Source organism: Sitodiplosis mosellana, unplaced genomic scaffold (genome assembly GCF_009176505.1).
Source record: "Sitodiplosis mosellana isolate CC-2019 unplaced genomic scaffold, AAFC_SMos_1.0 Smas_scaffold_4, whole genome shotgun sequence".
NCBI lineage: Eukaryota > Metazoa > Arthropoda > Insecta > Diptera > Cecidomyiidae > Sitodiplosis > Sitodiplosis mosellana.
Genome location: NW_022595247.1, coordinates 738649 through 763306, shown reverse-complemented (window position 1 = coordinate 763306; position 24658 = coordinate 738649). Strand labels below are relative to the sequence as shown.

The following is a 24658-nucleotide window of genomic DNA, read 5'->3' as shown; positions in this document are numbered from 1 at the left end:
GTCTGTTCTTCCTGGTACATCGAACGAAATTATCACATTTGTTCACGTTCTCTGGAATCGATAAATAAAAGAAGTAATCGATTTAGCGAAGACAACGAACGAATGGAATTAAGAGAGAGACAATGGGAGAGAGTGTGGGGATTCTTTGCAAGACATACAATTCGAAGTTACCGATACTAAAAGGTAAAGCTGGTGTTATTGGAAATTGCTGCACAAAAATCGCCCGAAACCAAATCCACGTATATATTCCAGATTGCATCGTCTGACATCGTTTATTAGATTATGTGTGCTGCTTCCTTTGGGAATATACATCAAAACACGACCAATTTTCATTGTTTATTCATGGACTTTGAACATTGTCTTTAATTTAATTTTCAGTTTAAATGCAACAATACATATGATACAGGATACAAGATGAAATACTATAAAATAAATTACTAGCTACAGAGGCAGACACGAAAATAATGTTTTTTTCTGTTTACATTCTAATCGTTTAAATACTATGAGCAAAGGCCTGGGTAGAAAACGTTCATCTCCAGTAGAACTCCAAAGGTGATGCAAACAACGTAGATACTTATGAGCATCAGACCAACGGTTCGCTTGAGCCGATACTTGGACAATGTAAGTACAACATACAATGCGATAACAGAGAATAGAAGTAATAACATGTTATACTCAGTACTGTACGGATTGAGTGCAATCGATGCTTTTTCTGGGTTATTTCGATTGATAATATTTTTGATAAGCCATGGAATGCCGAGCGACATGAGAATGGCTAAGGAATTGGCACCGAGTGAGTTTGATACGCCGACACCACCTTCGTTCTTGCGAATCATCAACACACTTGATATTCCTTCTGGCATACAACCACCTGCGGCTAGGAAAGTGAGGCCCATCACAGCATCGGGAATGTTGAATGTAAACCCTGAAAACGTGCCAATGCGACACAAAATACACAAGAAATGGGATTTAACTCAATTTTCAAGGTCGAAATGTGAAAATACAATTTACTTGTGAGTCTGTTCGCAGACTCTATCACATTCACTCTTACACACGAGACTTACCAATGACAGTCAGCATCCAAACAATCATGTACGCATTCAAACCGATCCACAAGATGCACATTACAAACGACAGTGGATACAGTTGGCGATATGTTTTCGGATTCGGAATGGTAATGGTGAGAATTGCTTTGATAGGCCATGTATAAATCCACCAAATGGTTTTCAAGCGATTGGCAATGGGTATACGCCATAGACTTTTGCGCTCTTTTTTCACATCTTCCGTGCTCTCGCTTTTCGTATAAATCATAAAAATCGGATTGTTGTCGATCGATGACTTTGATAAAGTGCGTTGAAATTGGTCCTTCTTCGAAGTAATATTTGCCTCTTTGGATTTTTCGCACGGTTGCGGCGACGTCGCCACCACAATCGCATCTTGCGGCTGCTGGTGCTGTTGTTTCTGTTGTTGCTGCGTAAAATTCTTCTCAACAAACGACGATGGCAAATCTATGGAGATCAGCATAAAAAATGAATCAGGATACAAATCGGAAATTAGAATGTATATTGAAATTGTCTTCTGTAAATTCCGAATAACTTCTTCTCCCTCTCGCCCACTCTTCCCTTGCACACACACACACACACTTACCATAGCTCGTAACTCGGCACAGGCAACAATTCACCGTGTTTTCCAAAAACCATTTCATCCATGGCATTATACGCTTGTTTTGGAACAGTATCACGAAGTAGAGGAAAAACAGAACAACCATTGTGATTGTTTCACCTAATGTGATTTGATTATCCCATGCAAATGCGATGAGCAACAGAATATTCGACATATACAACAGCGAATCACGTGTAATTGGCCACCAGTCAAGTTGTACCGGTTTCGATGCTGCAAGCGATGCTACTGCAGCCACGCCTAGCGTATTGAACATCAATGAACCAATTATGGTACCGAGACCAATATCCGATTCCGTAATGAATGTACTGATAACATTCGTAAACAGTTCTGGTGTGGTCGTAGCGATGGCCATGAACGTTGCTGCTGCTAGATCCTAAATTCAAAGCAAATAGAACACCAGACTTGAGCAAATGTACTCGTTCAATCGTTCATATAAACCGCTGATCGTGTACATTTTACATTGCATGCGAATCAGACAATGTGGTCAATTGGCTGAAGGCGATTTTACTATTGAGTTTTGAATTATACGCACGGTAGAAAAGCTGTTTTGATTGGAGCGATTGATTTTATTCTGTGCGAAAGAAAATCCACTACAATTCAACCAAGTCCATTGGATATATCCATTTCATCAATTTCGAATTCAAATGATCAAGTGGAATAACTCAAAGAATTGATTGCATTTCAAACAGCATATTTCTCATTTTCACGTGCATTTTTCAGATTATTTTCAAAGCACACAGAGCAGTTCTCTTAAATAAACACAAAAAATATTGATTGACGTTATTTAAATCATCATATTGGAAGAATGCAGAAAATCCTTCAGCCAAATGCTATCATATTTACTAAGTAGATTATGGCCTAAATTTAGCCTTATACTATGTTATTGTGAATTCCGACGCTAGTTCGAAACGAAACAACAACAATTGGCATGAATAAAATTTGTTATATCAAACCTGTGAGATGTTCAGATCATCACAAATACATTCGACAGATGGCAAGAAATAGTCATTGCATACGACCGCCAACAGTGTAAAAAAGTAAATAGCACCAATTATGTGTAAAACGATAGCACCGTGTAATCGTTGTTCGTCTAGAAATCGAAGGGGAATTTTTAAAACAAAATCAATACAATTAGGTTTGAGCGTATAGAATTTCGATGAGGGGGAATTACCGGTGAATAAATCTTCGGGGAAGTCGTCCATCGACGACGAATTGTCACACACATCTTTCGACGGAGGAGAGAGAATCGCTTGTGAAATATCTTGACCTACGAAAAAAAAGACAGCGGAAACATATTTAGTACTTGAGCCATGGAATAGATTAGAAATGAAGTTTAACCATAAAAAAAAAGCAGGAAAAAGCGATTTGAATTAGTTTTGGCGATATCTGATTGTCCACATGTAATTTATGACACCAAGTAATAGCACTTTTGTTCTTGGAATTTCGTTCGCTGCAATTCAATCGTACTGAATAATTCATTATTACAGGTGAACATGTGTGTAAAGTGTTCGATGTAATTTTATGAACGTTTTTTAAGTGGAATATATCACATTCTCATTCTTCGATATCTTATCGAATAATACACGAAAGGGGAAAGCACTCAGTCTGTCACAGAACTGAATTGGAACGAATCAAAATGTTTGTATTTTATAAAGAGGTTGAGTGATTGAGCGAAAAACAATTTGTTTTAAACAAAAGATATAAATTTTGATTTTTTCGCAATAAATGCGATTTCGGTGGAAAAATGTTTTCCTAACATTCGAATGTAGATGATAGACATCACGGAATTTAAAAAAAAAACAACTCCAGAAGGCGCCGAGTTAAAATGCTTCCAAATAAATAATTTACGTGGAGTCGCAATTTTTTAATGTGTTTGTGTCTTCATGGCAAAATTGACTGAATAAAATAAAGGATAAATAATGTTTGACGTTTTTTCCCCTCTAGTTCCTTGTTTTGAATGGTTCGATTGAATTTAGGAGATTTGCTGGAGTGGGAATCGATACGGGTAATTGCGAACCTTAACGTAGTCATTGCGATGCAAACATCAAAAATGCCCGACTCGGTAGCGGGGGAGCATGAAAAATTGCATATAGACAAAATGTCTATGGTGAAGCGCTTCGCTTCCACTTCATCATAAATATTCAATATTGTCTCGGCGCCAATAATTGCACGCCTATAACAACGAGGCGTTGTAAAATGCGGTCGTTCTATTTTTACGAAATTCAACTCAGCAAATACCTTAAATCGCATCAATTTTAAATTGAAAACGGAAAAATACAACTAACATTGCTGTTTCCATGAATGGCCGTTTAAAACCACGAGTAACACAGAGCGAGCAAATACCATAAATAGCAAGTATGTTTTAAATGGCACGTCGATTTATAGATCAAATAAGTCGAGCCACCTCACATAAATCAAAGCACGCAGTTTACGACTTTATGAGACGAATGAATGGCATAAAACAATAAAATAAGATACACAAGCTTCGCCAAATTGTTTTGGAAGAATTGTGTGCTTTTTCCTGTGCCCAGATGTCGATAGAAGAAGAAAAAAACTGAAAATTTTCCAAATACAAACTCGGTTCGCGTTTAGAACTTTTATGATTTTTGGAAAGAGTCTTAGTGGCGGTTATCGCGAATTATTATGTGCACTTTGTTTATGCGATTTTTATGGGCGTTAAAAAATTGAATGATGCGGTGCAAAACATGCTTAACAACAATTTACACGCCGCTCAAACTTTTACACCGATGGTTGCTGTTCACACGAACCGAAGCGGAGCCCATTTTTATTGAAAAACTTTTTTGAATTACTCAAGTACAGGGAAAAAAAATTAACCTTGACTGGCCGGTACTGCTGCAGAAAGTATGGCAAAAACTCCGATTAATACACTCCATTTGGGTATCATGTTCACCACACCAGATCGATTTTATTTATTCGTCGATATTTTTGCTTCGTTTTAATTTCGCACAGAGGTATGACAGTTTCCCTGCTAATCACTGCCCGTTTGAATCGATTTCTTTTATTGTTGCTATATGAATCACAAATCGCCGTCCGCTTAACAGCCACCGTTATTTTTTTTTTCACTTGGAAGCCCGTTTCACGACTGAAATAACTGATTTAATATTTCCGTAAAATTTCAAACAATTGACTTTGAGCCGCACAGAAATCAAATCTTCAACAATCATTACTTTAGCAATGATAAACTTCTTTTACATTTTATGCGAGATCCTCTTGACTCGTTATTACGTTTTATAAATAACCGAATAAAAGTAAAACGTGTTCGAATTATCATGCAATCGATTCAACTGATTAATTCAACTTATCGAATGACACTGATCTACATTGGCGGTGAGAAACACATAAGTCATTAAATTTTGAATGGAATTTAATGCAAGCACGATTGGAATTTGTTAACGATATTTGGTTAATTCGATGAACTGGATATTGAAAGTTATTCCGAACTTTTGGAAAATTGTTCAAACCGACCGCTGATAACTCGTATATTTGGACTATATCTTCTTTTTCATTGTCGATTTGAAAATTTGATATAGCACTTAGTTTCGATTGCGTCAAGAGCGGCAAAACAATAAATTATCAATTTCGATTGACAAAGTTCCTCTCGAAAATTGTTAGTCGCAAACAGCCAAGTTCGAGAGAGAAACTCTACACTCGCATACACACGGCACCACGGAACAATCGACAGTGAGCTCACCATGCACACACTGGGGCCTGAAATATAATGAGCCGATGTTTTGTTATCTTTGATAAGCTAATAAGTGAATAATAAACGGTTTAACAATTTGGAGCCAAATGTAAAACAATTAAACGAAATTCAAAGTCAAACCATTTCAACTGAAAGAGCTGGGGAAAAAGTTTCATGCTGTACGAGAAATGTTATGCGACGACAAAACGACTAAACTTTAGTTTTTTTTTCTTTCACTCACTAATCTTCACACAATCACATTTATTGTTTACTATCTGTCTAATCAACTGCTATCTTTGATACATGCTTTCGATAACATATTGAGAACACTTCACGGATATGTCACAAACAAGCAACTGTTTCCAGTTCAGGTGCATTGTATTTATGATCAGCTGATGTAAACTGTAAAACGGTGTTCTAACACAACGGTAAACTAGTCGTCATACGCGATAAATTAGATCTTGTCAACAATATTGAGTAGTTTTGTGACAGGTGTAATTTCGACCAAATGTTATTGGTTGTTTTGTTATGACGCAAAATTGTATCTGGCTGGTTCCGAGAACACTTGAAATGTACACTTGGAAAATAAAAGAATCAAATTAACAAAATTTCGAAATGCACGGGTACAAATTGGCTGATCGATCAGTGATCACTCTCACTTTGATTTTAAACCATTGAATGGTTTCGAACGAATGTTTCATTTCTAACTGGTCAAACACACGATCACAAAGTAAAGACTCTCTGCTCAGCTCTACTAGAGATCCAACAAATCGGCACAGGTCACTTTTATTCGAAACGATTCAAATACGGCGTCAATTATACAAATAGATCAAACCGAGTAAAACAAATAGCAAACTGTTGAGAAACAATAAAAATAAACGAAATCCAGTGCTCTTTTGTGTATTGCATTTAATCTGTGGATTGAGTCACTTCACCAGAGAATGAAGTTGATTCAGAGTAATTCCGGCAAAGTAATTCGGTCAAAATCCCCCTGAATTTTGATTTTTTTTTCTGTCAATTTTGTCTCGTGTTTCCAATCAAGTGACAAAAATGTTTTATAGCTGGATATTACCGTATGGAATGTCATTTTTATTTCATCTTTTATTCTTCCGTGTATTTGCTTTGTATAGAATAAGCGCAATAATTTTATTGTTTAGCTATTTCAAAGGTACATAACAGTGAATACCCAAGTGATGAATTATAATACGAAAATAGCTCAATCAACAACAAATGGGGGATTCATTTGATGTATCCACGTACACAAAGACACAGACACACATTTTACGAATGAAAGTTTTCACTGAAACTTCAGAAGTTAAGTAATGAAAGTCTCTGAATTGTTTACAAAGATTGTGTACGGGGTGACATGTGCCATTCTATTGCATCCATATACAACAGCACTACGCACATATGCATGTTTGGCGAAAGATTCTTCAGCCGGAACACCGGCAACTAGATAACCAGCGTTGCGTAAGCAAGATGGTTACGTGTGATGAGAACGGTTTTCAATTATTATGTAAATACGAAATTTATAGTTTGTCTTCGTCGCCATTCGCCGTTTAGTTTATGTTATGGTGCTTCATTCGTCCAGTGTTTAGTTTGCGTTTATGTTTCACCGAGAATAAATCAAATTTGATGCACGGAAGTGTATCAGAAATGTGGAGATGTGTGTGTTTGCGGCGCACACCCGCTTTCTGGATACAATCCATTCTATTCTCTCATTCCGCCTCCCACATCTTTGGACAAAATCAAGTTTAAACTAATTTTCAGTATGAGAAATTTCGTCCGGTTGCGAACGGCAGAGATATTTGCGAAAATTAGTAAATTCACGAAATACGGTGCACGGGAAAATTTCGGGGCATACTAAAACTTGATCCATTTATGAAATATGTTTTCGTGTGCAAGTCGATGCAATTCCATTTTCACTGATTCCGGGTGGAAGTGCTCTTTGGCCCATGGCTAACCATAACTCGCGCCTTAGTTAAATCGTCATTCAAGTGGTTGACTAAATCGTTTCCGCAAAACTTGATGGAATAAACTGTTCAAAATAGATTATATTAACATTTCGATTGAATGACACGTTTTTAGATTTTATCAACGTTGATTCGCAATCGATTGGAGCTTAGTGCGATAAAAGCGACGCGTATCGGAATCGATATAAAGACAAAAAAGAATGAGGTAATTAGTTTAGACATCAGTTGCTGTTTTTTCCACGCGGGTCGTCAACTATACGTCTACCAGTCTTCGTGTAATGTCGAACGTAAATTTGGTTTATGAATTTTCATCTAAAATGATGGCTTTTGATAAATGCAATCTGCCGCTATAGAAACCAAATTCAATTAGTCGATGAATTTGGCATACACTCATTCTCACTCACACGCGCGCATAGCGAGAGCGAGTGAGAGAGAGAGAGAGTGAAAGAGAGTAAACCAAGATCAAAAATGTCTGTTTGTGTTTATGGTTAAGCAGAGCTAAACATGCTAGTGTGTACCGCTGTGAGGTAAAACTGAATTCGATTTGCGGTTATAGATTTCACATTTCAAATCAAAGATATTCATGGTATTTTTGCCGATAATGTTCAACAACAAACCGGGAAAATTATGAATAGCGATAACAAAATTCGGATTGCGGTTTTTTTTTTGTGTATGGTGATGCATCTGAATTAGAAGCGATTGGCATTAGTATTCAAATTGAGTTATTTTTGACATAACCATTCACATAGTCGGAATACAAAATGCACGAAGCAAGCTCACAATCGAAATTGCTCAATGCTCATTCTTGACCTTCGGCTCATGAATATTCTGACGAAAGTTGAGAACATTCAAATGATGTGCAAACTCGAAAGTCTATTGTTTTAGTCTTCTTTTTTTTAATTCTTAATCACTCATGGTTAAGCATGGCAAATATTTCGAATTTGAATGCATTCATATGGAGAAATTATTTGTTGTATCCCATATCCCAAGCACACACAAATGAATAATAAGTGTGTTCGTCGTCGTATCTCACGTCTCATTACGATGGCGTTCGCTTGTGATGTGTGAATTATTGAAGTGGAGCCGCGAAATTGGTGCGAGCGAAACCAAGGGAACTTTCTTAATTGTTTCATGAAACCCAGATAAATAGAACTTAGACGGTCTGAAGCCACCATCCCCGTGACATGTGCAAAATGAGAGCAATTTTGCATCCCAAAATAACACAATCTGAAAATTGGAAAATTGGATTGAATAATATAAACAGTGTGCCGAGTCGTGGGTGAATTTTCGGGTCGAACCACCTCAAAAACAAATGATTAGTCAGAAACATGCAAGCTGTGTGCCAAAAACCGCATCACGAAAATGAAATCACTCGTTCTCGATTTTCAACGGGCGTGATTTTATTTGCCATTTTCCATGCAGCGCAACAGAAGAATGAAAATCAATATATTTCATATTATGCCATCGCTGTCTACATTTTGCCCTACAATGTACATTGTACAATCATATCTTTCGCTGTCTGTGCAACAATCAATTTCTATCAAAATCAGTGATGCAATATTGTTGTATGGTGCTTCCTTATTTCGTGATCCATATGTAAAATGCACGCCTTTGTCAGCGTCAGCGAATGTGCGGGTGAAGTGCTCAAAATGTGATAACTGCAGTTTGGAATTGAAATATTCTTCTTCGGAAATGAAAAAAAAAAGAAGCGAAGAGCAACTTGAAACACATTGAAGCAATAACGTTCTTTGTATGAAGATTCAGTAGTCTCTAGAATAAATTCGTATGAACTTCTCCGTTGAATTGAGCTTCCCCCATTTTATTCTATACACTGCAAATTTGTTTGATGGTGCATTTGACGCGCGGAATTTTCTGTGATGGAATTTACATTTTAGTTTGTTGATTTCACTGTGAATGGCTCTGGCATTCGTTTTTGCATTTTTATCTGATGTATGTGTCGTATGTGTGTCCTCTTGGATTCAAACGCGATGCATTCGCTTCGGGATTGGAGTGGAGTGGAGCGGAGCGGAGCGCACGTGAGTGAGCTTTATTTTCATTTATGGATGCTCTATTTATATGTACAATTTTCCACTTGCATAAATACAGATTGAAAACATTTTAGCGACTATTGTGTCGTGTTGTTTTGAAGTTGCATTTCTCACTTTTTTGAACTATTAGTGTGTTATTCATGTTCATTGCCTTTATTCAAAATTGTTGTGCCATTGTGTCAAACACGAAAAATACAACTACTTCCGTGCATTCTTCTCATTCCAAGCACCGCGTGCGCTATGCACTCGCATTCATTGTATGTAGAACAGAGAGTTAGCGAGCGAAACGGCGAAAATGTTTGTCATTTTTGATTGATCAACACATTCGATGCTGTGCTTTGGTGACACCATGACAATGCTGATTCTGTCTATTCTTTTCTGTCACACTTCGTTATGTTGATGTCATAGCCGTCGTCTTCTTTGTCTTCGTCGTTTTTCATTTATGCACAGAATATTTCAATTTTTTCATTTTAGGGAAAGGAATGAGCTCGCGCGAGTTCACCCAGTTGATTTTACAGAAAGCTTAACCGCTCGTTTCCTTCAATTGGCGGCAAACACAAGCAAAAAGTCACAACAGAAAAACGACGATGGAACGATGACACTTTGTGTACGCTGGCATCTCGGCAGAAGGAGCGCTGCACAATCTGCATGACGACAACACTGAAACCGAAAATAATAAATTGTGGTGATAAATTGGGTCAACATTTCATTTATCAACCATGATTGTGAGCGTTTGTGTGCGGTGCGATGGCTGTGCACCAAATCCACCGACCGTCACTTTCCATCGGAACAGAAAAGAAACCGTATACTGGAAATGAGCAGCAATAGGACGGGATTAAATGGGCGAAATCTTACTAATTGTGTGTAGAATTCAAGTTGGTACACTCATTTGAAGGACTTAATTTTGAAAAAAATGCCAGAGAATGGAAAAAAAAAGCTGAACTATACGGAAGTAGTGAAATGGGAACATGTTGTGAAAGATAATATCGTCACCTTTTTAGTTCGTCATTTGCTTTTGTAAGGCAAAACGTACAATTAAACCGCATTCATGACATCTGATGTTGCTTCAACGAACCACCACACTCTTGCGACGCTGTTCATTTTTCCACCAAAGACTGCATCGAAGTTTTGAGTCAAACGAGTGCAAGACGAGCGCTAATAAGCAAACTTTGTCGAACAGCGCTTCAATGTAAAAAACCAGGGGGAAAAAACCAACAATAATCATATTCTGATCTGCTGGCGCCTAATGACATGAGCGCATCTCAAACGAACGCATACATTTACTTGAACTCAATATCAGCTCCACAACTGAAAATGACTCGCATTTAATACACACGGAATGTAAATATCGTAATGAAACCACTGACAATTTTCAGCTTTCAAAAGTTTGTGCCCAGCATTTGTTCGTTGCTCTTTTTCGACTCGGCTACAGACACAAACCGTAAACGTAACATTCCCGTGTTTATTTTTCGCTTTAACGAGATACCGTTCTTTACAATTTTCATGAGCCGGCCTGAATAGAGCTACATTAGCAATTAAAACGAGCAACCTAGAAATTTGAATTCAAAAGAGACACATCACAGTTGTTTTTTTCTCTCAATGCTGTTGCTGCTGCCATTGCTTTATATGCGCTCATGTGAATGAATGGAGAGAGACATACGAGAAGGTCGAGCATCAAATTATGAATTTTTAAATGCGAGTAATTAAAATGCAACATTCCAAATCAATATTGAATCAACTTTACAACTTGGGAGACACAGTCGCATTGAAAAAAAAAGTTATGACTTTTTTCTAGACTCCATGTAGCAATGTCGGTACTAACATCGCGCTTCATTACGATACGCCTCTTATTTAGTTGCGGGTCTGTGTATTCTCTTTCAAACATTTCTCTCACGTTCAGATGTGCATCAGGATAAAATTCAAGTGAGAGAGAAATGGCATGTATTTAGTTTCATTAGATTTGAATGCGCTAGAAAGAATGCGGCTCCATTTTTCTATCAAGCATTTGCCGTTGGAAATCTGATTCGAAGAAGCCACCGATCAAAATGAAACTAAATTGTTTGGTTTGATGATTACGTAACATCGGATAATTGTGTATATTTCGCAAACTATTCATGTTGCATTTTTAACAGGAACATGACACGTATTTCATTTTCATGTTATAACAAAATTTGATTCTGCTTCGACTTGCGATGCATTTGTTAAACAGAAATAGTGAATGGTGTGAAATGTTTACGATAAAATCATTGTCAAAAACATAACCAGCAAACCGACCTATGATATCAACATACCTTGATCATCGTTCCTTTTTTAATTGAAGAGTACATTCGTCAACGATAAAATGGATTGGGCGCACGAAATACTGTATCAAAATCTGAGAAAAAAAAATTAAACTTTTGTTTCGATTTTCGGCTGTGTTAAACTGTCTACATGGGAAGTTTGCATAAAAACCACGAAGCGCGACTGAAATTGCATCGGTTTATATGTTAAAATGAACACATGGCCGAAACTCGGCAAGAAATTCTTCATTAAAAACGTCGAATTGAAGTTGCTGACAAATTACAGTTCAGTGTGATTAGCACTATAGTGCAAAAAATCTAATTTGATTTCATTTCATTAAACACTTGAATGTATGTGTAATTCAAACTTTGACAGGCGAATTTTTGGAACAAATCGTTTTTTTTTCACAGCCACAAAAAGGCAAATGACAACAAAGTTTTGGTAGCATGACTAAAAAAATGAGCTCCATTTTCTAATACCTTGTGCAAATATTTGCTCAAAAAAAACAAACAATTCCACGAAAGAAGATCAGTTCGAAACCATTTGGTTGGATAGAGATTTTCGCGTATCATTTGGCTCAAGATTATCATATTTGATTTTAAAAAAAAAATCCCAGAAAAAAGCGGTTCCAGCTTGGTCGCATACTTTTGTTAAAATAGTTGAAATGTTGTCGTTGGTAATCCTCAAAAATCCTCGATGCGTGTGCGCGTTTAATAAAATCCTAATGTATTCCGGAAATGAATATGACTCTGGAACGATAATGCGACCCAGTTGGTGCGGTGCAATTTGTGTATAATGGCTGTGTGTGTCTCCCGCACACACGAACACACACAGGCCCATGGAAATAATCAATAGAATGTTGCAAAGTTGATCTGAAGTTGGTTGAAAAAAGGGTTAGTTGGCTGGTACCAACCGTGTACGACAGCAGGGATTTTGATGACTCGAAAAATATTGAGCAAAAGGCGTCCTGCATCCGACAATGCAACGCAATGGAAAACTCAAATTAATGAAGCAACATTGAAATAGACAAAGTAATCAAATGTTGCAACAGTTTTGGGGATGAGAAGCGGCGTATATCCATATATGCGTATTACACTTAGCCACCACATTCCAGAAGAATAACCGAATGTGATTCGGAATGGTTTGCAGTGTGTCATGCAAAATGACATTCATCGAGGTTTCAATAATGAATATCTTTTAGCACACATGGGTGTTATTTGAATTTACTAGCATGTTTGACGTCATATCTTGCTATCATCATTATACTCGTATAAAACATGGAAATGCTTTTATTAAGCGAACTCTTCTACACACACCCACATGCATAATCACACCCTCACACAAACATACAAGCACATACAACACACACGGAGAGATTTGCACACTCACACTCCCCGAAATATAGTTGAGCTCTATCTCTTCGCTGCCAAATTTGAAATATGCTCCCCGGCAACGAGGCATGACAACACGTTAGACATTGAATATTTAAAGTAAAACCCCAGAAGATAAAGTGGCAACCGAAAAACATTTTATAGTTAAATTGTGAGAACAGATTAAATGTCTGCTGTGTTGCCTCTGCTGCTGCTGCTGCTGCTCTCGATGTGAACGAGCAGCACTAAATCAATTCCAAAAGCTAAAAGACGCGATTCTCATGGATGTATACTTAATGTTTGTATGCCTGCGAACACTATTACCATCACCAAGGATTCGTTTAGCGGCAAACTCAACCATTCACGTAATCAGTTTAAATAAGGCATGCAATTTTGCCATTTTGCCGGGCGCTCCGGCATCCCTTTCCCACCTCTTTTGCTCTCAGCTCTCACTCGCTTCGCAACTTATGTGCACTTAATCCTCTTCGCCGTAGACTTTCCACAACACTATTTCATTATCATGCGTAGCATTTGTTCTTGTTAAATGCAAATGCAGTTTCTTGTGTGCAGTGCTTTAACAACGTTGCTTGTGCATTTCAAAAGGGAAATTGGGTTTTTCATCCAAAATTCCTTCCATTTAATTAAGCTTTCGATTTTAAAATTTTAATTGTTGGCCCGCTTTTACCCGTGAATTATTCGCGTTATATGCGTTTGATGCGCAATCCCGCAATAGGCATACAATCTCACAAGTACTTAGCCCTTTGATTGTCAGTCTCATGCCTCTAATTAGGCAACATCTCTCTCTATCTCTCATTTTCTATAGAATATCAAATTAACGTTCACGCTCTTTTCTCTTTCTCTCTGCACCGAAACATTTTCTGAAAAGACATGAACGAAAATGGCATCACCTAGTTACGGACGAGCAAATCAAACATTCGACGAATAATACTCGCATTGAAGTTTATGGAGCGCAAATTACAACTCAAGCATCAACATGCGATTTTGCTTTTTTGGCGGCGTCTAAACCATAGCAGGAAAAAAATATACACTGTATTTCATGCGAAAATCTGATTTGCACATTTATGAAAGACGCTTCACGAGAGCGAGAGAGATGATGTATAGAAAAGTATGGCTCACATACGATTTGTATTTGTGTGTCGGCGAATATTTAACAGATGCATGCAAATGAAGAAATTGCCGTACACACAAAAAAAAATTCCCATTGAAACTGGAATGAACCAAAAATTACACAACATTTACTACACGATCCTTTTTTTTTAATTTTTAGATGAACCCACTGTTAATTTGAATTGACCGGTCATTCCACTTGAACTTTTTTTTTCACGCATACCAAGTTGGTATTACCAACCACTCAATGCAAACACTCTGTTTTTCGAAGGGTTAGCTTCATTCACTTTTTTCGAGAGTGGTTTTTTCTCTGAACTGAAATTCAGAGTTATTAAATGCTTTTTTCCGCATTTTATCTGCCATTAAATTCGATTTGGTTTCGCCTCGAACAATTGATATAAAAATGATGAAATGATAAATTTTTCATTAATAACCTGAATTGAGGTGGTCTCTGGCAATGGCCACAAATGAACTTTCAAAGTAACAACGTCACACATACACTGCATACAAAAGTAGAGTGAACGTCACACATACACAAGTAGAGTGAACATGAATTACATTCCAACTGAAATGGATGAGTTCATAAGATCCGATGCGAATGATTCATTTATTTTTATTTTGGTTTGATTACAGTGATATTCAACATGGGCAAATGGATCGGGAAAGGGAGTGAGAGTGAGAGTGAGTGAGTAAGTGAGTGAGTAAAAGGACCAATTTGAGGTTGAATATCGAATCGCATGATATACCAGTCGTGTGTGTGCGTGTGTGTGTGTGTCTTTGAGTATTCCTTCGTATTTTTATTTATCGCAGTCATTTCCTACACTTCGCTTTTTTTGCACGCTTTTCGTTTCATTTTTATTCATAATCATTTTTTATGCATCCGTTTCGATGTAAGAGCGAAAAGCGGGTCAGTTCCCCATCTCCTCACCCATATTATAGTGTCAAGTTTAAGAAGAAGTGTAATAGCGTCTGATGGCATTTGAAATATGTTTAGGTTTCATGGTGTCGCATGTGTGAATGCCATGTCATCGTCAAACAAAAATTTATACATTACTCAATGTACTTTCGACGCAACACAACTCGGTGAGCGAAAATAAAAGACGCTAGAAAGAAAAAAAAAATCATCATCGTCGGCAGGACAAAATAAGAAAGAACTAAAAGCAGAACGCATCCGAACAAAGTTCCGTCGACGGTTAGTTTTGTCTGTTTTCATGTCCGTTTCAATCAATTATATCGTCCGGTTCAATCATTTATCATTTTCATAATACGTATTTTCTTATTATGTTCGCTTCGATGGCACGATGTTTGAATCCTTTTATGGGCTTGCAAAGTCTTAATACGAAAATGAAAAATCCCTTGGTCACACCACCACTATCCGAGAACCGGACGGTTTTCACAACACCATGACTTTCGAAAACAAATCGTTTATTTCCTGTGCTAGCAGCTCGTTTACTTACTCGACCGACCGCCGTACATACTCGTACGCTACATATTTGGATAATATTGAAAATATGCTTTGATTTGTGATTATTTCATAAATATTTGCCCGTTCCAAACAAAAAAACACACACACACACACCGTGAAATCAATAAAAATGATGTTGAAGCGAACAACTTTATAATTGGAATTTTACGTTGTGTCTAGGAAATGAAATTATGCCGTAGTACAACATACAACGACGAAAAATTGGCTCTTTTCTTCGGGCCGATTTGTATGAACACTAGAATCGCACTCCGAAAAAGCCGTTAAACGTCGACGTTTTGAATCGAAGCGCTTGCGCCATGTTCAAATCATTTTCCCCTCAATCGAAGCAATGTGCATTCCGTTGAACTTTTGCTTTGGTTACACTGTCGCGATTGAGTCAGTTTTTCTTCGACTGTTGTGCCAACCGGACGCACTTTGGCTGGCAATCCGATATCACATTTCGCGATTTTTCTACAATGACTGTATAAAAAAAAAAGTTTTTTTTTAATCTTTTGATCCAGTGAATCGACTTTGATCTCAATTTGACAACAAACAAAGACGGAATCCAAATTGTTTGTACCAACAGTTCTTGGGAATCACAAACGATTTAGAAAAAAAAAATTATTTGTGAAACGACAAAAAATGAATTTAAATTGAAGCACAGGGAAAAGACCCGAATGAAAACGACTTTGATCAGTGAAAAGAGCGACCGAGAAAAGGGAAATTGGGTAAACTGTTCAAGTGCCTGAATTCATTCAAGTGATTCAGTGTCAAATGCAAGAACAAGCGAATAATGCAAATGGCCAAATGCGTGCAAATATTATTTTTGGCATTTACAATTTTAATATTGCCGTGCTTAAGTTCAAACACAAACACAATCAATATTCATTCAGAAAGATAATGAAATAATTGTATTTGGCTTCGAAAACTGATATGAAGCAAGTGAGTGTATTGTGCTAGCCAGGGCAAGCAACAAACAAACAAACACACAACATCGAATCGAATTAATAGTAAAATAGCATCAGAAGCCGTAGCAGTGTGCTTGCATCCAAATGGAATAAAGTGTTGCTCGTCGGCCAAACGAAACTGGATTAGGTGAACTAAATACCGTTATTTTGCGGGAATAGAAAGTTAGTATTTTATTTGCATGTATTTTCTTGAAACAATTTTCATGTATACGACGACGACGACGACCAAAAAATAACGAGTTCAGTTCATTGATCATCAATAATTGCAATAAATGAGAGTGCTGTGGCGTTTCCGGTTATGAAAGTCGATATTTAGCCACGAAACAAAAAACAATTATCGTCAAAGGAATAATTTTGAAAACAAAAACTTATTCAAACAGCGTATTTCTACTGTTTTTTTTTGGCAAAAAATTACAAAAGGAAAACACGCATTATAACTCATACATAATAATAAATTTGCCTTTTACTCGCTATTACATTCAATTCGTTCGTTGGTTGGTTGCTTGCTTGCTTGCTTGGTTCGTGGCACCGTGCTACGCGCCACTACCATTCAATGCTAATCTCGTCGACTGAATCGAAATCTCACTGTCACGCATTATTTCGCTGCCTAAGTTTTTCTGCTGTTGTTTTGTGTATATGCGTGTGTTTGGCAAAAGTTTGGTATCAATTGGCAATTCTGAACTGAAAACCTATTGAACCGACCTCGATGACGATTCGGCTGTGTTGCGGCAACGACGACGACGATGTCGACGACAAAAGATGAGAGAAGTGTGGGCAATGTGAGCACAGGAGGAGGCATTTCATTAAATCAGTTTGTTTTTGTTTGTCGTACCCGTTGAATAGGAAACATATCAAAGGCAACAAAATGAAATTTGAACGCTTTGAACGCTTTGAACCCCGAACACTGGTGAAAGTCAAACCATTTATTGAGTGCTGCTAACGACAGCCGCTCAATTCTTTTACCCGTTCTGTAGTAGTTAGGCAGGCTCTCCCAGTCTCTCTGCAACTCAAAACGAATCGAATCGAATCGAAAACAAACATCATTACACGCAGCGAAACAATGGCACGCGTGCCGAATGCCAAAGTTGTCTCTCAACAAGGTGTGTATTTCGTCTCATTTATGTTTCATTTGCGACATGCTGAAAATTCCAAATAGCATCATTGAATGATGATTTTCGTCGCTCGCACTCTCGATTTGAATCTCGGCTGAAGCGATGGTTTTTTTTTCTGGCGCTTTCTGGAAACATGTAGTACGTAGCAGGCGGAAGCGAGGTAGAAAGGGAGGTACAGAGAAAGAAAGAGAGCGAGTAGTGTGTGCGAATAAAGTAGTGATATTGCGACCTGGTAATAGTGTGAGAATGGCATCGAGAGAAAAATGAAAAATCGCAGAAATCACAATCAAACGCACAGAATGCAAATGACGCTTCAATGCTCGATAAATTGAACAGATCATACCAATGCATTATCACTTGTATCCATGGCCGATCGCTTTTTAGTATTCACACACCGAATATATGGTGGAGCTAGTTTACGAAAACGCACCGAACCAAACTGAACTGAATAAACTAATTACTATTTATAAACCCCCTGCTGATTGTACGAACCAATGGATTGCAATTGCATTTGGATGGTGTACATAAATTCCGTTTGCTCAGAGCAGCAAAACCACTCAGTCGAAATGACAGAAACTGTCATTTCTGCTTTTGGGCCAACACATTGCATCTGTCATTGAATAAGTCCTTACGATTTTCTGGTCCTAATAAATGGCTTCAGTATGGCATTAGTGTCCATGTTAATCAAAGAGAAGTATATACAACGGACAAATCCGAAATTGAAAAGTGAAACACAGTCTAAAGTTTATTCAATAGGACATTTAATTAACTATGCAGGAAATGAAAATTTTCCGTTCTCTTCGGTCCAGTTTCATTCCTTTTTCTCTTCAATAAGTTATTTTTGCTTGACTCAAAGTTCGAATCAAAAAGTAGTCCCCCATTTAAAATGATTATTCGATAATAACCAGGTACCATTATTATGAATAGTATCGAGCTACTGATTGTTTTAAGGTACATGTTTGCATTGAAATCACTTACTCTTTGTCTATGCTGGGGAAAAAAAATCTCAATCCAAGGTACCGAATACAAAACCGGATATTAAGACCCGAACATTCTTGCAAATCTGAATTGTTCCAGACTATTATAATAATCGCTTTATTATTTCGAATGTTGAATATGGCCAAAGCGTTTAGTTCCCCATCTTTTTTTTTATATAGAGGCAACCTTGTTGATTATGCCAGGGTTTCACCACTAGTTTGCTCTTTTTCTCGCTTTGTTTCGCTTTTTTGCGCTCCATTGAATAAAATGTTATGATGAATATGTATATTTTTTGTCTGCTTCGCCTTTGCCCGAAAGCATCACATTGCTTCAATATTTCAAGCATGAATTTCCGAGTGAAAGCCAGAGCCGAGCAAAAGAGAGATACGGTTGAACAGTAAAAATAGCAATCAGGTATAATAAAAGGACATATTTGATAATATTTTTGTTATGAATGTTGTGTTGTACTGAAGCGCACTGGATCCAATTTACGCTACTTCATTATGTGAAAAAGAGGGAAAAAAAACAACGAACAACAGCATTGATGCCAAAGGAGAGAAGAAAAAAATGCTACCCTTTTTTCATTTCGATTTTGTTTTTATTTTCGTTTGTTGAAAGAGAGAAAAAGATACTATTTTTTTCCATCATTCGTTATTCGATTTGGGTATTTCTTTGTCTCTCTTTGCCGAAGTGCAAAGCAGATACATCGATTTTTGAAATATTTCTGTATTACCTTCCATTTGTCTTTTTTTATGTGCATCTCTTCAGTACACAAATACATTTCGACAGCCTCATTGCAAAAGTGAGATATCAGTTTGTAATTTTGAAAATGTCCCAAAAAATATCTTTCAAGATTGAAATTGGTTTACGATGGAATAAAATGGAGTAGACTTTGGCGTAAAAACCCTAGATAGAAAAACCTGGTTCAAAAGTAATTTCATTGGTATAGAGAGTCAAAACACAGTCATTTAGCACTTTGCTTTGATATGTAAATAACTAGATGTCAGTCGGTTTGATCGCAGTGTTTTGAATGACCGTGTCGACGCTTTCGATGGTGTGACTCTGCCGCAATATTTTCCGAGTGCTCGTATCAAAACTGAATAATTTAAGTATCGTAAACGTTATTTCGCTCTCTTTATCTCTCACAATCTACGTTTTGCCCATTTACCATCATAAAACATTGTACCTTTTATGATTTTTAGCGTTATCGGTGATATATTTCAATAGCTCTAAAAAGGAAATTCTTTCCATTTTTGCTCCCATCAAATTCGATGCGCCGTTTTTCAATTCGAAGAAGCAACAGAAGCACCAGCACCACCATAACAATATATTTCCATTTTATTTTGTCAATGTTTTCTTTTTTCCCTTCTATTTCGCTTTTGCATATTTATTCAACATTTACCGAGAAATATGCATAACAAAAGAATAAAATTGTTTCGTGAATCGCTCTAAAAAACAGATGTCAACATTTTTTCCATGCTTGATATGATGCTGATGTTTTTATTGTGAGCGAGTGTGTGTGTGTATCAATTTGGCTATTCTTCACAATTGTTTTTCGGTTCGTTTTTTGTGTCTCTCCTCTTTTTGTGTCGTTGGTCGTGAATCATGCATTGCAAAATAAAAGCTTGCTCTCTGTTTATTATGAACGTCAATAGCAGCAATTCGGTCTCTTCTAACGGCCTCATAAAAGGTTACCTTACATTTCAAACCGAAATTGTGTACAGCAATCGTCAAGTGAAACAAACACACACTTAATAAATTTCAATTGAAGCGACAGTTAGCTGATGTTGAGAGCGGCGCATTTCCTCCTGCCGAGCCCCAAACATACATATACACTCAGAGCGCGAATGTGAAAAGAGTATAAGAGAGAAAATGAAAAACGGTCCGACTGCTCATATTTCATTCATTTAATGAAAATAAATCTGAACAGTTTGTACATTTCTTTTTATATGCGCTTATGCTTTCGATAATATTGATTTCATCGTCGTTCTTTTTCTCTGTGCTGGCAACAAACAAACGACTTTTCGCTCGCGCTCTCACACACACATACGTTGCGCTCACCAAATGACCATAAATAAATGGATTCCATGCACGTTCATGGGTTTGTAATGATTTTAAAGAGAAATATTAAACGGTGGCCAGCCAAAGTCAGCTATCCATACGCTTCAACACACACACATACACACACACCATACCATCCCATCCCACAAGCACTATAAATAGCATCACATTTTAATCACATAGTAGTTTATTTTCAGCTCTTATCCGTGGCCGTGTTAAACTTAATGGATGTGCGGATCGAGTGTTAAATTTAACGTTTTAATATAGATTGGCTGTTCTGGTTAGTAGACAGACTTAAAACGCCAGCCTCACTGTTTAAAACACCATAATCCGGTTGCTTTATTAATTTTCCTAACGGTATAACACACCATTTTTGAAGCGGCTTACATGTTCATTGTTTGCGGTTCTTTTGTGGGTGTGTTTTAAAAACAACATTTGGTCCGTTCATTCTTAAAAACGGTCTTAAAATGGCCTTAAAATAGCTTACATTGTCTCATGGAATTATCAGACCGAGCGGATACAAAAGCATAATTACTATGATCACCGAAGAAGCCGTTTTTACTTGAGCCATTTGGGTAGAAAGTGAAGCGTAAAATTCCAAGAATATCGACGACATCTTGCATTTCTAATTTTTCAGCCCGCTCATATCGTGCGTAAAAGTGTTTTTCCAAATGGAAACAGGAAAAGTTTTAAAAGTTGTGTCACCGGATGGAAAACTTAATTTTTCTCCATAATTTGAATATACGTTTTTGCTACAAATTCGTAGAGAAAAGACGCTCGTCTGGCAGATGCATGTATTTCATATATTTAATACGCTACTGCACATACAGTCTGTTTCAGTTCTACCCACTAATTTTCACCTGTGTTAATTCGATAATCAAACAAGTACTAATCCATTCACCCGACTTCGAGTTCTGATTCACATCTTACGCTGCACCAAAAAAGACACCAATTAGTGCACAAGTTTCAACTGTAAATTCCCATGCCACTCGTTTTTTTTCCTTTCACCATCCACAAAATGAACAATTTAATCCACCTCGAAAATTACATTTCGCTATGTCACGTAAGTTTTATTTATCAACTTCATTCAATTAGTTCGATGACTACAATCTGCCAGATGTCATGATAAAATGTATTATCTCCAACTTCATGCACTCATTCGCTTCATTCACAAGTAAACGTGTCAATTTTTGAGTTGTTGTGGTCGGTCAATAATAGCGATAATAATCGGTTTCGAGATAACGATTTCATTTACGTCAGATTACAGTCTTGACGGTCGACAAGGCTTGAGACACTTAATATTTAAGTTTAAGATTTTCAATGCCTTGAACCACTTAGCGATCTTTAAACATGAAAAGCGTCCATGTCAAACATCCAATTGTCTATATCTAAAATAGAAAAGCGCTCATTGAAAATTGAACATTGGACTGATTGCTCAGTGACTCGACACTATTCATTTAATGCGTATCATATTTCAAAATTTGCAATCCAATTCCCTTGATTCAAAGGAAAGTGATTTCACATCCGGAAAATTGACTCTCTCTCACTAACTTCGTTACGATAAGTTGTTACGTTTACTTGTCAAAGGTGCTATGCTGAGTGCACTCCATTCGTGTGCTTCCAAAATGGGCAAAACTTGTAGCGAACAGAACGTTTAATTAATAAAATTAAATATTTAGAATGAATCTTCAGCGAAATAGGAATGGACGAAAATGGGAGTGAATATTCCAAAGAGTTGATGCCCTATCAGCAGATTGCCAGGTTAAATTCGATTGAATGCTGCACTTCAAACACATTTCTCGGAGCACGATTGAAAATAGGCGAAGCTATAAAATGGTTATCGTGAAATAATAGGCAGCCATTAGATGCCATCGAAACTAGGCATTCAGCTTATCGATTCGATTGAAATTCCGTTTTGATGTCGGATTTTAATCGCTCAAATGGTTTTAGCTAAATCTCAGGGATACACAAAACGTTTATCATTGAAAGAAAAATTATCCCAAAAAACCGCCCACCTCTACCGCTGAAGCGGAAAAATGCAGCCGATTGTTGGATTCGTTTGAAGAGCACTGTGAAACGAGATACAGCATACGTGTGTACGAGATGTGAATGCTGAATGAAATCTCTGTGAACTGTGGGACTGCAATTTATTTTCTTTCGCTTGTCGATTTTTAATGAAGTAATTTCATTCGCAATAAAGCATATTTCGGTTAAATCCAATAGAAAATTTTCCACTCGTTTATCGTTTCATTCTGTTCGCGTTGTAGTTGAAATATTCGATTTCGGTTTCGCATCGTTGAATCCAATCAAATTATTTTATCAGACTGTGTGTATGATTGTCGTGATTCATTCTCATCCGCAAGGGATTTTCACTATTCCTCCTCTTTTTCGGTTCTATTGCTCGCTTTCATTCTTGCTCTTGCTTTAGCTTTCGCTTTTGCTTCAAGACAAAATCGTGTATTGTATTAATCTCGATGGTGGAATCAGTGGAAAACGGAGATCTGATTAAAATTATCGTTGTTTGTAATCGATGCATTCTTGATTACACTTGCATCGTTCGAATCATTTCACCAATTATACCGTTCAAATCGAGCGGTATTCTTCTTTCCACGTGTTCAACTCCGCCTTTTTGCCTGGTCACGGACTCCGATTTTGATACGTTTTTTTTTGGGTGAAAATTTTGTGAGATAAAATGAAATAGGACTCAACGTCAAACACAAATGCCCATCCATTTATATTTGAAAATGTTTTGCTATCTGTATAACAAAGGTCTTTAATCAGAACGATTCACATAAAAAATCGAATTAAATTGAACAACGGAGGGAAATTGAAAAATGGCAATGATAAAAAAAAAAACAATTTAAAAACGGCAAAAAAATGAAATGATAGCAAAAGGACAGAGAAAATCATAAAAAATGGGCCAATGGGCTTATACAATTACATTTGTTTTTCCAAACGAGGTAAACATTGCCCGTCGAAAAATTAATGAATGTTCCATCAAACGTAATATAAAAAACACTGCGCGGCAAAGTGTCAAATATCACACCATCAACAATTTGTCCATCAATCCCTGAAATGCGAGTCGCATTTGTTTGAATTCGATGAAAATTACGCCACAAGCGCCCGAAAATTCCCTCCTGCGTACCACAACAACTAAGCATACCATATTCAAATACACGAGAACATCCAATGATATCTGTGTTATTCAAGTAATTCGATTGTTTGCTGGCATTCGCTTTCCGAATTCCTCGTGACAAAATTAATTCCGTTCTCGAGAAGTCAGTCTCGACCAGGAAAAAAAAGGTGGAGAGAAATAATGATCACATTTTCATATGCATGAGAAAGCAATAAAATTTCTGGCGCTAGTTTTTGTCAGTCGACCGAATAGAGTCGACTCAATTGAAATATGAAATGACACACACAAAAAACGTGCAGTGAAAATGGCCCACAGTTAATTCCCAAACTATTGCTATTCAGAAGTAATGTGGAGAATTCGTTGTTCATTACAACGTCAAATAACAAAGCGCATTCGAAATGAAAACGGTGCGAATGAGAGAGAGAGAGAGAGAGCGAAAGGAAAAGCGCCGAGGAATAAAAAGAGCGAGCGCGCCCGTGGAAATGTAAGTACTTTTTATCACGCGTTGCCCATTGCCAGTCGAAAATGAAAATATGAGGATTTCCTACCCGACCAAAAAACAACAATCGGCTCGACTAAACCGAGAGAAAAAAACTTTACGACTCTTTCGCAAGGCATTAAAAATACGGTCGAAAATGATTTAGTCAATCGAATATAGAATGTATCGTTTCAGCTAACACGGGTCATTAAACATATCGAAAACACCAGAGAGAGAGAGAGAGAGAGAGAGAGAGAGAGAGAGAGAGAGAGAGA

At 37.2% G+C, this 24658-nt stretch overlaps 2 protein-coding genes across 4 annotated transcripts in view; one reads left to right on the top strand and one right to left on the bottom strand.

Moving 5' to 3' along the window:
* Positions 1-326: 326 nt before the first annotated feature.
* On the bottom strand, positions 327-21846 carry LOC129566639 (sodium/potassium/calcium exchanger 4-like). 2 transcript variants are annotated; one of them, XM_055442730.1, is made up of 7 exons: positions 21630-21846; positions 4519-5412; positions 2855-2950; positions 2637-2773; positions 1648-2056; positions 1065-1508; positions 327-925 (listed from the first exon to the last, which is right to left on the bottom strand). In XM_055442730.1, the coding sequence occupies exons 2-7, from the start codon at positions 4586-4588 to the stop codon at positions 501-503; spliced, it is 1581 nt and encodes a 526-aa protein (XP_055298705.1). In that variant the 5' UTR covers positions 4589-5412; positions 21630-21846; the 3' UTR covers positions 327-500. The 2 variants fall into 2 exon arrangements, with proteins under 2 accessions (XP_055298705.1, XP_055298706.1); XM_055442731.1 differs by lacking the exon at positions 21630-21846 and adding an exon at positions 5528-5589.
* The window catches only part of LOC129566638 (uncharacterized), a 25157-nt gene continuing 16548 nt past the window's right edge, over positions 16050-24658 (top strand). The window contains exon 1 of one of the 2 annotated variants that reach the window (XM_055442728.1): positions 16050-16780. The gene's annotated coding sequence lies outside the window, so the exon portion shown is untranslated. The remainder of the gene's footprint in view (positions 16781-24658) is intronic. The other variant, XM_055442729.1, reaches the window with a different exon arrangement.